Source organism: Mustela lutreola, chromosome 5, assembly GCF_030435805.1.
Source record: "Mustela lutreola isolate mMusLut2 chromosome 5, mMusLut2.pri, whole genome shotgun sequence".
NCBI classification, from domain to species: Eukaryota; Metazoa; Chordata; class Mammalia; order Carnivora; family Mustelidae; genus Mustela; species Mustela lutreola.
This window is the reverse complement of record NC_081294.1, coordinates 27,313,554-27,330,639: the sequence shown is the minus strand read 5'-3', so window position 1 is coordinate 27,330,639 and position 17,086 is coordinate 27,313,554. Positions and strand designations below refer to the sequence as shown.

At 41.2% G+C, this 17,086-nt stretch overlaps 1 protein-coding gene across 7 annotated transcripts in view; it reads right to left on the bottom strand.

Annotated features, from left to right (window-relative positions):
* Positions 1-17,086, bottom strand: part of RAI14 (retinoic acid induced 14) — a 143,953-nt gene that overhangs the window by 8,153 nt on the left and 118,714 nt on the right. For 4 of the 7 annotated variants that reach the window (XM_059173759.1, XM_059173760.1, XM_059173758.1 and 1 more), the window contains 10 exons: positions 15,236-15,300; positions 11,666-11,723; positions 10,870-10,940; positions 9,401-9,507; positions 8,478-8,656; positions 8,193-8,221; positions 7,028-7,114; positions 6,035-6,121; positions 3,316-3,373; positions 270-388 (listed from right to left, as the gene is read on the bottom strand). In XM_059173759.1, the coding sequence (XP_059029742.1) occupies positions 270-388; positions 3,316-3,373; positions 6,035-6,121; positions 7,028-7,114; positions 8,193-8,221; positions 8,478-8,656; positions 9,401-9,507; positions 10,870-10,940; positions 11,666-11,723; positions 15,236-15,300 (860 nt within the window). The remainder of the gene's footprint in view (positions 1-269; positions 389-3,315; positions 3,374-6,034; positions 6,122-7,027; positions 7,115-8,192; positions 8,222-8,477; positions 8,657-9,400; positions 9,508-10,869; positions 10,941-11,665; positions 11,724-15,235; positions 15,301-17,086) is intronic. The other 3 variants (XM_059173757.1, XM_059173761.1, XM_059173762.1) reach the window with 3 other exon arrangements.

Here is a 17,086-nt window from a genome sequence, read left to right as displayed (position 1 = left end):
GCACACATATACATGTATGTCATCTATAACAGACTAAGTATATAATCATATGTAATTGACCAATTTAGCAATTTACAGAAAGGGAGTTAATGAATACCTCTTCTTTCAACAAAGACATAATTTGAAACTATAAAATACTTGAGGCTAACTATATTTTAAAAAAGAAGAAACTTTTGGAGATGTTTAAAACAAAGTATCATCTGACTAACCTGAAAAAAAGCCATAGTCTGACCCTACAAAGAGTCCGTGGTAGCAATCTCTGTGCCCACCTGTAATTTATCCTGTAATTCCTTATTGTGCAAGGTAAGAGAAGCGACTTTTGCTTGCAACAGGGCAAGAAGATCTTGTTGGTCAGCTTCAGAACTTACATCCAATAAGCTATCAGCACCTTGGAAAAGTGAAAAGCAATTTACAATAATATTTTAAAAAATCAAACCAGTCTTTCTCTGACCTTTAACCAAGTGGCTTTCTACCTAATCCAGGGCTTCTTCCTGGTCCTGATGATGAATGAAAGCCCCTAGCTTGCAGGTAAATGAACAGCAATTCTCAGGTCCTGGGCTTTCCTTCCTGGGGTCTTCCCAGCACAGGACCAGATGCCTGGAGACATCATAAGCTCATCTGAAAACTGATGGGATTTGCTCATACATTTTCCATTCACCTGATTAAGTGTCATATCTGGGTTGTTTTTTGTTCCTCCCATGCCTAGTAAGTCCCATTTCTGTGAATCCTTTCAGAAATGTCCTGGTTCACTTTTTATCCCTACCACTGTTCCTCTAGTTCAAACTTTATCACTGGCTCAAAAACCCTGCAAACAGCCCAGAAACAAAGCACGCACACGCTCTCGCATGTCCCCCTACCCAATAGTAAAAATAGAGCCTTGCCCAGGCTAATCTTCCTGAAACATGCTTTGATAGGGTTAGTCCTGTGGTTCAAGTGCTTTAATCACTCTCTCTCTCCAGAATTGATCTCCAGACTCCTTCCTCTGGGTTAATGTCTCCATCATCTGGTGCCAGCGTACTTTTTCAGGCATATGGCCCATGATCTCTAAAAACACATCTTCCTCAGATTCCAACTTTCCATCATCCCCCTCTAGATTCTCAACACAAGGTTGCTGTGTAATTCTTCCTGCAGATGACTGCCCCTGCAGCATCTCTTGTTGGCAAGGTCACTTGTAGGCATCTTTCAGGACCCACGTCAAACTTTGCCTCTTCCTCACAGCATTGGATGACCCAATGACTGGGGACCCCACCATGAAATGGTCTGCTCTGAATCCCACAATCCTACTCTTGGTAGGATTTTTTTTTTTACATCCTCGTGATTATCATGCTGAAATGGCACCCAAAGCTATGCTACTCAACGTGGCTCACTGAGACAAAAACCTTGTTCCAGAATGTCATTCAGCACACCGCCTCCTTCATGCAGTGTTCCTATGGGGGAGAAGAAAAGACTACTGGACAAAACAGTGTGCTTAGCAGTATTGCTGGATGGCTTTCTGGTGCAAATTCCTTACTTCCTGTAGACTGGCAACAGTTAACAGACCACCGTCTGAACGGCACTGACCTCCATTCTTCACTGTTATTTTATTATTTTCTCACAGCCATTTAATCCAAAGATGAAAAATTTAATCTTAATTTGGAAGGACGCAAAAAGACATTTCTTCCTAGAAATGCTTACTTCAACGTCTGGTGCCTAAACCACAGCTTTATTAAAGAGTCTCCTTGACATAATGTATGGTGAGTTTAGAATAAACCAGAGGACTGAGAACATGACAGTAATTCTAAGCTACAGAAAGTACTTCTCAAATACAAAGGAGGAGCGTGTGGGTGACTCGTTGGTTGAGTGTCTAACTCTTGGCTTCAGCTCAGGTCATGATCTCAGGGTCCTAAGATTGAGCCCTGCCATCGGGCTCCGGGCTCAACAGGAAGTCTCCTTGAGATTCTCTACCCCCCGCCCCTCCCCCTGCTTGCATACACATACTCTCTAAAATAATGTTTTTAAGATTTTATTTATTTGAGAGAGAGAGAGGTGAGAGACAGCATGAGAGGGGAGAAGGTCAGATGGAGTAGATTCCCCGTGGAGCTGGGAGCCTAATGCAGGACTCGATCCCAGGACTCCGGGACTACAACCTGAGCCAAAGGCAGTCGCCCAACCAACTGAGCCACCCAGGTGCCCTAAAATAAATTAAAATAAATAAATAAAATAAAATAAAATAAAATAAAATGGATGGTTTTTAAAGAATAGAATGTAACAAGTATTCAGTTAACATGGATCAGTGCCAGGATGGGTATTTCTAAATTCTGTAAGCTAAAAGTGCCAAACACATGAAATGCATAATAGGGTTAAGAAAGTGAATGCTGCAGCCAAAGGAGATTTTGAAATCCTTTACATGACATTTTAAATGGTCTCTAGGGATACTGCACTATATTCTTGGAGAGTAAACCCCTGGGATGGACTCTTAAGGCAATGAATTAAACCCTGTCTTGGTGACGAGAGTATGACTGTGTGTGAATTCATTAACACTGTGTCTTTGCATATATCTATTTAAAAACTAAAGTAGGAAAGTTAGACTGTGAAGCCATGGAGGGGCTCAGCTGGCTCTCCCTTCAGTAGATAACCTACTGCCTAGTGGCAAGGAGTGCTGCAAAACAGTGTTTTATTTAAAATGTGGGGGGGGGGGTGCCTGGGTGACTCAGTCTGATAAGCGAGGGACTCTTGGTTTGCGCATATAGGTCATGATCTCAGGATCATGGGACTGAGCCCCAGGTTGGGTTCTGCATTCAGGGGGAAGTCTGCTTGAATATTCTCTCCCTCTGCACCCCCACTTGCGTATGCACACACTCTCTCTCTAAAATAAATACGCAAATCTTTAAAATAAAATAAAACGCGTAAAAGAGAATACCCAGGCTATTGTAATTTCAGAGCTGATTTTGTAATACACAAATAACCGTATCTGGCAGCAGGTCTAATAACTGCCATAGTTCTAGTAAAGAGACAGTAAATGATATTTCCAGATACCCACAGTAACTGTAAGGTGACCTGACATTATCTGTGAAGTCTCTTGTTGGAGAGATGGACAAATGAAAACGGATATATATTTTTTCACATCCACGCTTAGAGACTCCTTAAAATCCAGGTGAAAGCCTCCAGAAGTAGAGAAAGTGTCAGTCTGTGTAGTATCGGCAGCTGTGGGCTGGGAGGCACCCCAGGGTTCTCCGACCTTCCTGCACTCCCTCCCGGCTTGCCCTTTGCTCTCTTTAAACAGCCATGGACTACAGACCTGTCAAAGGAACAGAAACAGCTGCCCCTTCATCTTACCTGTAGTGCTGTCACTTAGTCTGTCTTTGTTCCCCCGTATAGAACTGATCTCAGCCTGCTGGAACACAAAAATAACTTAAAAGAATATTCCTGACTGCAGTATTCCACAAGAGAAGCAAGCAAATACTCCTCCCTGAGTTGACACAGAACAGTTACCCTTCTAGAAAAAGTGAGAAAATCCCCAGGAAAGAAAATACTTTAAAATATAAGTGAATAAAAGTGACAATTATCTACTGAGATATGATCTCTAAAATGTTAGGTTCCAGAGCTTATACTCTCAAAATATTTTTCGGAAATTTCACTTAATAAGTATAATACAAATATCTTTTAATAATATTATAATAACTTTATATCTGTGCCCTAAAACTTGAGATGGCAAATATTACTTTCATAATAAAGTCAAATACAAGTTTCACCTGTCTGGGTAATACATTGAATAAAATACATTACAAGTATTTTTTTAGCTTTACTTTTTTAATAAATTAACTGCTATTAGTTTATGATTATTAATATTTCTAAGAGAAATTGGAGTAAGTAAGAAATTGTCGGGGAAGATAAACGTAATTTTATAAGGGAATAAAAAGTTTTACAGTCATGGATTGGCAATCCCCTGAAGATTTCCTCTAAACTTTTACCCCTGAATATCTGTTCTGGTAAATACATTGCAAAAATCCTTGCAACTTCAAAGCCAGGCTTTCATTTCAAAACAAAATACAAGGAGTTGCCAGAAATTACTATGTTTCATTCCGATGAGCCATAGACCTGATAAGAGAGATAAGTTTTCAGCAAAGGAACTTCTGTGAAAGCCGAAATGCTAAAAATAAAGTGGCTCATTTTTGGCAAGCACTTATCTTTGCAAAAAGCTGTCTTTTCACTTTATAAAAATAGATGTTTAATTTTTAACCACCTTAAGGTACAATAAACGGCATCCACTTAAAGTTTACGGTGTGAGGAGTTCTGGTAGATACACACCCATGGAGCCAGCACCGTAATCGAGACACAGAATGTTTCCATCAACTCTACAAGTTTTCTCCTGCTCCAACACAGCCAGTCCCTGCCCACCTATCCCCAGGCAACCGCCGCTCGCCTTTTAGCATGATCGAGAATTCCTGTAAACGGAATGTCATGGGTATGAATTTGTGTCAGGCTTCTTTCAATCAGCACGATGACTTTCAGATTCACCTACATTGCTGCGGGGACAGCTCTGCATTTTTTTATGGTTAGGCAATAATTAATCATATGGACGTATCTCATTATCCTCAACCTCTCGCTTGCTGACAGATATCTGGATTGTTTCTAGTTTTGGGATATGCGAATAAAGCTAATACAAACATTTGTGTATATAATTTTTTGAGATACACATTTTAATTTCTCTTGGCTAAACATCGATGAGTGGACGGTTAGATCATATGTTAGGTGTGTGATCAACTTTTAAACTGTCAGTTTCCCGATTTTGCCACTTTACATTCCTACCAACAGAGTAGGACAATTCTAGGTTCTTCCACATCATCACCAACATCTGTTATTTTTAAACTTTAGCCATTCTAAATGGTGTTGCTTTTTATCTTTTGTGTGTGTGCGGGGGGGGGGTGGGGAGGTGGCAGCTAAAGAAATGAGTCTTTTTACACTCTACTTCTGAAAATTGTAATTTGTGATACTATTCTTTGGAATGAGTTGCATCCTTTGAGCCATAATTACATTAGAAGATAGCAGGGTACTAATTGTAAGAACATAACTCTCTTTCCTTTCCTTGCATAGATATTCATCTTAAGAATTTATTTCTTATAGAAATAAGAGTTTATAAACTCTAAAAAAGAATTTATAAACTCGAAAGTGGGGGAAATGTCAGATTGACAGAATCTTTTTCAAATTGTTGTGCATCCAAGTTCAAAGAAAATCCATCTTTAGTGATTCTTAGATGGGGGAAAGCAATATACAATGATACCACTGCAATTTCATTTTAACAATTACAAATTTTGGGACGCCTGGGTGGCTCAGTTGGTTAAGCAGCTGCCTTCGGCTCAGGTCATGATCCCAGCGTCCTGGGATCGAGTCCCACATCGGGCTCCTTGCTCAGCGGGGAGCCTGCTTCTCCCTCTGCCTCTGCCTGCCATTCTGTCTGCCTGTGCTTGTTCTCTCCCTCTCTCTCTCTCTGATAAATAAATAAAATCTTTAAAAAAAAAAAAAAAAAAAAACAATTACAAATTTTATTTTCTTTCCAAGTGTAATTTCCTAATGACGGTTAGGTAAACAGATAGTAAATTGAAATATCCTCCCACTTCTAAAAATACTTTCCAACAGCAAATGTGGAGAATCAGGTAGCATGGATTTTCTAAAATTAATGCACATTAATTAAAAAAACAATTAAAAATATATGATTACTTGTCAGTAAGACATCAGAGAATAATCAACAGGTTTTTCTTTTTTGATTGGCATTATATCAACTAGATTTAGTAAGAAGACGGGCTATCAGTTTTTATCTTTGTCCCTTTTTCTAAAAGGAAGAAAATTAGTTATTACTTAATTAATGTAATTTATTCATTCTTTTCTTTCTGTGTGGAGCCCAGACCAGGAGAAATAATTAGTGTGGTGCTTTATGATGAAAAGGTGGTGAACCAATTGCTGGGAAGTCTATTCTGTTTTGCCCAATGCGTACCACTTAAATCCATCTATTCTGTATCTTAAGATTCAAAATTAATTGGACACAGAAGGGAATTACCTTGAAGGGTGGTTCGGCAAAAAACACGGCTTCCTTTCCCGAAAGTGGTGTTGAAGTTATTGATCTTGGGGAAGACACATCACTTAACTTAAAAAACAAAATGAAAATCACAGATAAAGAATGCTTCTTCAAGGTCTTTTCTTCTCCAGTGCCACGGAATTCACCTACTTAACCAATGCAAACAAATCTAACAGTAACTGTCCTTAGTCTCAATGAATTCATGGGTATTTTCAACTTAATGCAGCCCCTCAAAAGACTTTCTGAAAGTTTGCAGAGTATAACTAAGTAACTCTGTTCCTTTAGACACAAGAAGCAATTTTCAAAACCTATCAAACCTCTGTGGCATGTTGAAAATATTATCAGAGACTATGCTCACATAATTACTATAACTTATCAGAGGAGATATTCCTCTCAACTACTTGAGAGATTTCACAGACATTTGAGCTTCCTCCTCTAGGCAACAGTCACTATAAGCTCAGAAATGAGAGCCACTTTTAATATTAGCCAACTTTGCATGTAATTAGAAAGGCAAATATATTTTAGCAGAGTTTTAAGAAACCAACTAAAATTCATCTTCAGTTAACTGCCTCACCAGCTACCCATTCTCCCTGCCGTTATTTGAGCTATTAATGTGAGGTCCTAAAAGTAGACTGAGCTTCACCTAAGGAAGCAGTTTCTGTCATAAGATTTTGAGAAACTTCCCTGAGGCTTTTATTTATTTTTATTTTTTTTTTCTTGAGGCTTTTAAAAAAAGACACTGTTCAATTCCTCAGCCTTGCAATAAATAAGAATCAACATTATTTCCCTACTAATAGTCAAAATCCTTTATACCGCTATCTGTGATTTAAAATCAGTATGGAAAACTTCAAATATGCATTTAAGAGTCAATTCTAAAACATTTCTTTTGGGCCTAAACACAAAATGACAAAAATCACAGCTTTTGGTTGTTGTTGGCTTAAGGTTTGTTCACTGTTGGTTTGCTTTTGTCTTTACCTGGGTAGGACTGATAGGAGGTGGTGGAGCTTTGCGTTTTTTTGGAGTTCCACTTCTTTCTGAGCTTATTTTAGAGACTTGATCATGCTGGAAGTTATCACAGTCCAAAGAACGGAGGTGGGTTAGTTCGGTTAGTAAAGTCTGAACAAACAGCTTCATCAAACAAATGAGAAAAACCTGAACAGTTCATGCATTTCTTACTTTATCAAGATCTGACACCTGCTACCAACATAAAAATAAGTAATATGCATGCTCCAAGTGTTCTTCCAGCAGCCCATGCTTTAATAGCCAGAAAATATAAAACACAAGACAAAACCAGATTAAGTTGGTGTAGAGAACTGGGAAAGTGGAAGATGGACAGCTGTCTGCCCTAGTTTAGAACCCAGGATACATTCCTCATCTAGCTTCCATCTTGATGCAAAGTGGTGGTATTTCCACCACTTTGCATTATTTCCACTCCTTTTCTTAAAGAATGTTGATATGGGAGCAAGGGGAAATGTCATCTCTGAATCTCTGAAGGTTATAAATAAGTAGCCCAGTTAGTACCTAATAAATTCAGTATCGACTATTTCCTGTTGATGATACTTTCTGAAGAATTTTCACATATAAGTAAATAAATATAATAGCCAACTATACAATTCATCAAAAAAGGAAACAACATTAATGATGTTTTTAGGAGAAAACTCCAAAATCACAGGGCAATCTTCTCAATTTCTGTCTGTAATTCTAATGGCATTTTAGAAGAGTTCCAATTAAAATGAAAGGACAAGCTAAACCTCTTATGTTCATTAAATATCTAACACTGCCATGGGCAGAGGTCTAAAATCCATGGGCTACACAAATATTTAAAATATCATTATTTGTTCACAGAGTTAACCAAACATTTTTACACTGACAGAAAATATTAGTACATTTCAGGAAAAGATGAATATATAAGTAGCAAGTTTTAAAGTCACATGCTTTGGCAACAGGGTAAACCATTAAGGAAACCTTTACCATCTTCTAATGACGAATCATTTATTCTAAAGATTTTTTTTTTACTCCTTAAGTATTTTCAACATAGTTTTTGTCACTTTTCTAGTGGACTACAGAGTGGTTTAATCAGGACATTTTCAGAGTCCCACAAGCTATGATGACAAAAAAATACTCTCCCAAAGATAAATACCTGCTTTGGTTTTGTTGGTGTCTTTGAATCTGTAGAGGAAAAAGTGAGAAAAAAACAAAACAAAACTGTAAGAACCATAACTCACATCCACTTTCAGTGGGAGATACTCACACACACACACTCAACACCCATAACACAACAAACACAATATTTAACATTTCATTTTTCTTCAAGAATATGTTTAAAAGAATAATAGAATAGATCATATTGCACACATTCCTTTACCCTTTGGGGAAAATGGAGTGGATAAATTTAAAACAACACTGGCTATTTTCTTTCACATACCAGAATCCTGAGAGATTTTTGATAATAGAAGGCTTTGAATTCCTGCATTTTCTGAGAGTTTGGAATAATGTAAGGCATTGTGTCCAAGAGAATCTACAAGGTTTAGGTCTGCACCCTTTTTAATTAAGGCTTCCACGATATTAGAGCTGCTGATCTCACAGGCCAGCATGAGAGCAGTTCTAAAGAGAAAAGGAGACACCAAATTAGTACTAACACAATGGGAAAACACTTTCTTGGGAAGTCATCTATCTTAAAAACAAGGGAAAGAGATTAAGTGCAGTTAAACACATATACACTTAATCTTCTAGGGAATTTGAAATGTAGTGCTAGCGAGATGAAATCAGGTATTTTTTTTAAAAAATTTCAGATTAAATCAGAACATTAAACCATATTAGGTCAAATAACATAGATATAATCTTCTAAACATAATCTAAATATGACGGAATTTAATATGACTGGCACAAATCATGTTCTCCTCTCACATCAGGCATTTTAAAGTACCTATAAGTCATTATGACTATTTTAAAAGCAGCCGATATGTTTACTCTTATTTAATTTTGCACAAAAAGCCATTGGAAATGGCCTAGTCACTTTAGTATTCAATAATCTCATCATAGACTCAATGATGTTCCCAGTGGAAACAATATATTAAAATTTTTTTTAAGTCCAAACAGATTCCAGATAATCAAAAGAGGCAGGAGGGGTGCCTGGCTGGCTCAGTCAGTAGGGCACGTGGCTTTCGATCTCAGGATCATGAGTTTAAGCCCCATACTGGGTACAGAGTTTACTTTAAAAAAAAAAGAGGCAAAAAATGAAAAATTAAAACCACTTTCTAACAAATGATCCAAAAGAAAGCTATGTTATTTTGAGACTCCCAGAATGTGGATATCGCCAAAATCCCGTGATTTCTATTTCTGTGGTACCTTCCATTTTTGTCCCTGGAATTTATATCTGCTCCGTGGTCCAGGAGAAAGCGACAGACCTCACTGTGGCCATTTTGTACTGCAAGCAGCAGTGGTATATTCCCGTCCTAGGAGACAAACGGAGACGTTTTGTAGCTCAGACACCAAAGGCCAGAAGGCAAAGGCCCTTGTTCTTCGTACATTTATTCCTGAGCCGTCCTGCCACTGTGACAGTTTGTGTCCCCACTGTGTGCCATTACATCTCTGCACAGCTCTTCTTAGGGAGCGGCACCAACTGTCAGCTTTTCCTCAGGAACCTCAGCCTCTTGGGTGGCTTGTTGCCTCGGTGACCATCACTCAGTCTGGCGATGATGTGAGAGAGAGGGAACACCGAGTATGTAAAGGCTCAAGGCAAGTATATCGTGTTTACTGAGGGATGACTCTGTTTCCACAGGGCACTGGCAGCTCCTTCTGAGCCAACTACACGCTTCCTACCATTCCTCCGACTACTTGTCAGAGGTACATGCTTTCATGACCTTACAGGTAACAAACAGAACATAAATTAAGAGCCTGTCTATTCCTGACACCTGACTAGATAAAAGATCAATGGAAAGAGTGATTAAAGATGACAACTGGCATTCCTTTTAAACAAGAAAATGATGTTGAATCACTATATTACACACTTGGAACTAACGTAACACTGAATGTTAACTACCCTGGAATTAAAATTTTTAAAAAATTAAAAAATAAAAAAGGCAAAAATAAAAAAGAAACAAATAAAATATAGCCAGTGGTTTTAATAGGAGGATTTTTAAAAATATAATTGCTGCTTAAAGATTGAGTCTCTATTTAAAATTGAATTTCAGATACATTTCTAAAAAGTTATCTTTGTGAACTTAAAATACTTTCTGGTTATGAAGTACTGAGATTCAGGGAGTGGGAATTTATCTACAAATTTTATATACTCCCCTAGCAATATTCCCACTAGGTATAATGCATGCATGTCAATTCCCATTCTATGGCAGGAAATTGAACTTTCTAACCAGGAGTGACTTGTAAACTTACTCTCAAAATAGCCCAACAAGGTTAAAATAGGCTAGAAGCAATCTTTGAAGTTGGGAAACCCTAACCAAGAGAGTACCGAAGATGATCCATGGGAAAGAACACAACTAACAGAACTTCTGTTTAGACTTACTTCTTATTTCTACAAACCAAGAAAGTAAGCCTTATTAATATTTAGGCTGATGGCAGACAAGCTCAGAAATAAATATATACATCTGGAAATGCATGTTGCAAAAATGTCTTATTAATGATTTAGGGACCAATGGGGAAAATAATCGAATCCATTTGGCAGAAGAGAACCCAGGTTGGAAAGTACTAGCCTTGCCAAACAATTAGGTCTCTAAATGTCCTCGTGACATTCAGGAGTAGCCCAGAGCACTCTAGAAACCCCTGTTCATCTCCACCTCCAGAAGCTGCCCAATACTCACCAAATCCTTGAGGTTTATGGGGCTTTTGTGCTCACAAAGAGCCTGCACGGCTTGAAGGCAGCCTTGTGCCGCTGGGGGAAGGAAGCAAACAACCACAGCCCATCACAATGCTGCCGGCACAAGGAAAAGCATCAAACACTTTCAGGATGGAACGTTCGTGTCCCACCCAGCTTGCCTATGTTACCCTAGTTGCGCTGAAGAGAAATGGCATCAGGAAGGTTAAGTAAGGTGTTCTCAGTTATTGTTAAATTTCCATATTTCCAGTTGCCCTCGTGCAAATATTCAGTTTAGCGTTTTATAGGACTAGCTTGTCCATCACTAGCACTGATGGAAATTTATAAATGTCATCATTCCTGAGCTCTGTGTCAGTGTTTTAGTACTCGGAGGTATGCTGACAGATAATGACAGACAGTAAGACAGAACACTGATAAATAAAAGTGGGATTTCTTTTGTGCCCCAAATCAAAAAAATCTGTATCACACATTACATGAAATCTGCGAATGCTTAAGAACACCTCTTAGTTTAAATAAGAAGCTTGCGTTAATTAAAATGTAATAACCATGACAATTTTTACTGACAGTTTGGCAGGCAACTGATGAATTCTAGATGTGTTCCTTGATAAAACTCTACACGTTCTGCAAATTGAGGGTAATGGAAATTCTAGGAATGCAGACAGACAACAGCATCAGAAATAAAATGGTAAAAGACCACAGGTTGAATGAGGAAAAGGAAAATTTAGTTTGTTTGTTTGTTTGTTTGTTTTTGGTGGCAGAAGATAAATGAGACTGAAAGTCACCTGCATAATGTAAAGCTGTTTTCCCAGAACTGTCAACGCTCTCGGCTGGGCATTTAGACTAGAAGACAAAAATAAATAAATACACATAATAAAATTCAGTTCTGTTTAGTTTATCCTTTTCCAGCAAGGTTATGATATGTCTTATTAGGAAAAGTATAAATAGGAGTAAGCCCCGATTGCTGTGCTCTAGCCTACAGTCCCCTACTGGGGCGCTGGGAACGGGACTCATTTCCACATAATGGTGACCCAGGCAAAAGGTCACCCCTTTGTTGTTCTGGCCGGCCTGTCCTCTCTCTCACACTGGCACCCCATGACCAGCAGACCATCCCCACCAGCTAACACATATGCTCTAGGAGTTCTCATCTTTCCCCCCATTTCCTGCCCTAATTCTCTAACCCCCTTCACAAAACCAACTTTCTGTCAAGAACGGCCCATGTGCAACCCATGCTCTCTCACTTCCCATTCACCTCCAAACCCGGGGCAGCTGCGTGCTCTTCTCCAGACTCCACGGAGATGGCCCTAGTTGGTCACCACCAACCTTCATGTTTCCCATGACAACAGACATGTGTGTCTTCCTCTTACTGCGATCCATGCCCTTCTCCAAGGGTTCCTAACTCTCAGCTCCTGGAGCCCACACTAGCCTGACCCCCAACCCCTAGAACCCTGTTCTGGCCACTCCCCCTCTGTTAGCCAAACAGAACCTTAGGGTTCCTCGCTGCTCTCCTCCTTCATGATCTCCTCCACACCCATCTAGAGGCTGATGACTCTCAAATGAAAATTGTAACAATAACCACCACAACAGCATGTATTAGCTATCGCGGGCTGGGCACTCTTCATGGAACCGTCTTTGGGCTCCTCACCACCCTAGGGAGATACTATTAACACTCGCATCTTCACCTGAGGAAACTGAGATACAAAGTAGTTGATAATTTGCTCAAGTCACAGGAAGTGGCAGAGCCAGGACTCAAACCCCTTTCCCAAATGGCACTGGATTAGAGCCTGTGATCTTATCCGCACACAACAGACATCAGCTCCCAGCACCCGTCTGGACGTCCCACTGGCTACTTCACATTCCTGCTCGTGTAGGCACCTCAAACTAAACTTCCTAAGCCCAGCCTAAACTTCGGTTTCCTGTCCCTGACACTTCCCTTTGTCAACAACACCATCACGGAACCAGTCAACGGGCCAGAGACCATGGGATCGTCTCCCTCCCCTCCACCGCCATGTCTTGTCAATACTGTTCCCCCTCCCCACCCACCACAAGCAAGCCAGCACTCTCTCATCCAGACAAGCGGTGGCGGCCTCCCAGTGCTCTCCGCAGCTCTGCCTTTGGCCCTATTCTCTGTAGGACTAGAGTGATCCTTTAAAACTGTGAATATCATCAGGCCTTCCTTAAAAGCCACAGTTCCACGCCGCGCTCAGATGAGTTACAGTCGTCTATCAAGCCACACAGGCCGGCTCTCTGTGTCCTGCTTTCTCCTCACGTGTTTTGCCCCAGCTTTCTTTGCTCCCTGACTAGAGCCCTTCCTCTGACTAGAGCCCCTCCTACCAGAGGCCTGGGTACTTGCTCTTTTGTCTGCCTGAGATGCTTTTCCCTTGACTCTTTCCATCATTTTCAGTTTAAATATCACCTCCTCCAGGAGGCCTTCCCTGAATATCCACCCAACATTCCCCTCCCTCAGTTCTCTGTTAGTTTTCTTCAAGATGTGCAATTTATGAGATGTGCCCTGGGGATTTGTTTACAAGATGGCCAGTTCCACCGGGAGAGGGGTTGCACTGTTCTCTGCTCATGAGCATATACTCGATACTAGACACAGTGCATCGTGCCTGTGGGGGCACTTGTAAAAGGGGGGGCACTAGGGAGCTCTTGGGGGAGGGAGAGAGTTCATTTGAATTTGAAGAATCTCACAAGAATCTCTGTGCTCAGAACTTTAAAATGGCAGCCACTGGAGAAGAGACGCCTAGAGAGCCTAGAGGGGATTAAGTACAGAGGGTAAGGCAGGGCAGGAGGTAGCAAGAGTCCCCTCACAGAGGGCAGGGGATGCCAGGGCACATGTGAAGAATTGGCTAGAGAGGTCCAGGACGCAAGGAAAGCAGCCCATTAGTAGGACATCAAAGCCTCAGGTTTTAGCAACTATTCAGAAAGAAGACCAGCAAGTCTGCAAGTTAGGGGCAAGAACAGGCAATGTCAGAGTGAAATGTCTGTCTGCCCTTCAGTGGTAAGAAGAATGGAGATCAAGTTACGACTTACCATGCCTTGGCCTAATTTTAGACTAGCACAAGGAAGTGTTTAAAGGCTTCAAAGATTCCAGAGAAAAACCAATCCATTTGCATAACCAGATATAAAATTACATTAGAGGCTAGAATATCTGTTCCCTGCCAATGAGGACTTCCAGCTTGTCAAGTTCATTCTTCTTGAAAATCAGAGCCAGATGCAAAGTCTGGATAGCCAAGCCAGACTGGGAATGTAGATTTAAAATACAAGTAAGTTAAAGAAATTAAGGGAAGGCCAAGGGTATGGAGGCAGGATGCTGGGACAAGTCAGTGATCTGTCATTTACCCAGAGTGCCGGGTCTCAGAGACGTCCTAGTTAACCGTTTCTAGAGAGATGCCTCATAATAAAAACAAAAATAATAATCACAATCCCAGATGTTGATCTATTTTTTTGAATTTCACTTCAAAGACCTGTTAAGGTGATGCACGGCATTGGTGGTAGCCTGCATCATGATTAATGCAAGACAAGAAGCTGTGTGATCAACAGAGCGCAGCAAGTTGAAGAATGTGACCACATTTTGACATTAGAATTGCAAAGCCAAATTAAAGCAAGATGCCAGGTCCCACACGGCGCCCACGAAGGCTGAGATAACAGTGCAGCGGAACAGTCCTCCAAGCGCAGATTTTATTGCTCTGTGCCCTTCCTGAAAACCACCAGCCTGCATTCTGACTGGCAACCACTGGATGTTATGGTATGGACCGAGATCGAGAGTTCATTAAATATTCATCTTTAAAGATTTACAGACGTTGTCCCCCTCCACGATCGTCATAAATGGGCAAGCTTGGCAAACCAGGGAGTTGGCTTCAAATCATAAGGAAGAGTAAAACCAAGAACTTAAACAAAAACTAAGAGCCGAAAGCTCATTAAGAGATACACAGAAGGAAATAATGGTTCTATTTCTCAAGGAGAGTAGTATTCTACCAATGACAGAAGGAGAGGCTACCAGGAGATTGGAAATCCCATATTGCAAAGATCTCCAAGAGCAAGGAAGAAGTTTTTAAAAATGGACTGTGTGAAGGATACAAGGCTTTCAGAAAAGAAAATGGGGAGCTGAATAAAGGAGAGAAAAAGGCTGGATCCCCGGAAGACACTCCAACTTCTTCCCAGTGCAAGTGCTATGGGAATAACGCACTCCTTGGTTAGCATTTCAAGAATGAGGCCTGTTACACACGCAGATTCTGGGATGGTATTTAAAGGAGCGTGCGTGTGTTTGTTCTTTCACAGATGAGGGTACTCGTAAATTTAAAAACTGGCATCATTTTAAACATTTATCCTATGAGGGTATTCCCTGTTACCTGAAGGAGCTTCCGGATGCATTCATGGTGGCTGTTCTTGGCTGCGAGGTGCAAAGCACTGTGTCCTAAATGGAGGATAAAAAGAAAATTTTTTTTGGAAAAAAAGGTCACACATTTTAAATCCCTTTCCAATCTCTGTAAGGAAGACAACTATGAGGAAATAAACTGGTCTCCAACAAAGACGGGATTGTTACTCTCGAGGGGAAGGCCTCAGCTTCTTATCTGTAAAGTTCAGTGACAAAAGAGCGGAGAACACAGAGCATCCCACCCACTGGCTAACATTCAGGGTCTACTCCAAAGCTGTTCTCTCGGGGTGCCATTAAATCTGAGCTAGAAGCTTGCAAGCGACTCACGATAGGGAGCTCAGCTCTGCTTCCGGCTGTCAGTATGGACGCCAAATGTCCTGCACGCACACCGGGCTACGACCACCACAGGCCCAGGAGCCCAAGCGAAGCCGCTTGTACCTCAGCTGAGAACGTTCGAAACGCCCACACACTTAAATCCCGATTTTGGATCTTTCATATTTCCCTCTCCTCCAAATGTGCTCCAGCCCCTGCATGGAAATTACCTGGAGTTTTCAGACACTCAAAATCCTTCTGTGGAAGAAGGGAGAGAGCTGTAAAACCAGTAATACTCCATGGAAGTGGTATTTCTTTACGTTCCCTTCACAGAACGGGAGCCCGACATGAGGCCCTCTGATGCCTTGGAGGTCAGCTTCGGGAAATCCTCATGCGGGACCCAACTCTCGCCGCTGTCTAATGAGCCACAGAATTTCTGTGGAAGAGGGCCTGAGGGGCGGCCTCCGCAGAAGGTATGGCTCCCAGCCCGGCAGGCTCCCACCGGAGGCCCTGCCCCGCTGCTCCGGGCTGAGCTGGGAATGGCTTCCTGCAGATCACCACAGGCTTACTCTCTCACCACAGACGCCCCCGAAAGGGTGCTTTTGAATGAGGTCTTCCTTGGCCTCCACTTTCAAAATTCCCATTCCTCCGCCCTTTTAATCCTTACTCCCTGCTTCATTCCTGTTCTTTAGGGCACTGAGCACCGGCCCACACTCCCTTGCCACCCCACCCCCTCCACACACACATATATACAACACACATATACCACACAATGCACATACCACACAGCACACACATACCATACAACACACACATCAAACAACACATACATACCACACACACACACACACACACACACACACTGATGGAGATGCCTGTGTTTCTTTCCCCACTAGAGTATAAATTCACTGAGGACAGGAAGTTCTATCTCATTCCCGGTGTTGTCTCTAGTCCAGCACCGACAGTGCTTAGCAGGTTCTTAATACACACTTGTTAATTTGAATTAGAGGGTATACTCCTTCCAAATGTCTGGGGAGGTGGTTTGAGGGGAGGGAACCAAAATTACCACTGCTAGCCAACCCAGCACACATAGTTAACTCTTAAATCCTTCATTTCCCAAACCTTTTGGCCAAGATATGCCCAATGTAACACCTGTAAACAATGCATACTTTGGGATGTGCTTCCAACATGGTTCCTTAGCCTCGGCGCTATTGATATTTCAAGCTGTGTATGTTGAGGGGAGGGAGGCTGTCCTATACATTTTAAGGTAATAAGCAGTACCTCTGGTCTCTACCCATTATATGTCCATTTCTAACGATTAGAAATGTCTCCAGACATTGCCAGATACCCCTTGGGAGCAAAAATCACCCCAGGTAAAAACCACTGGCTTAGAGGGTGGTCTACAGGGTGGTCCAGGCTCCAAATATCGTTTCTGCTTTTTTTTTTTTAAAGATTTTATTTATTTCACAGAGATCACAAATAGGCAGAGAGGCAGGTAGAGAGAGAGAGGAAG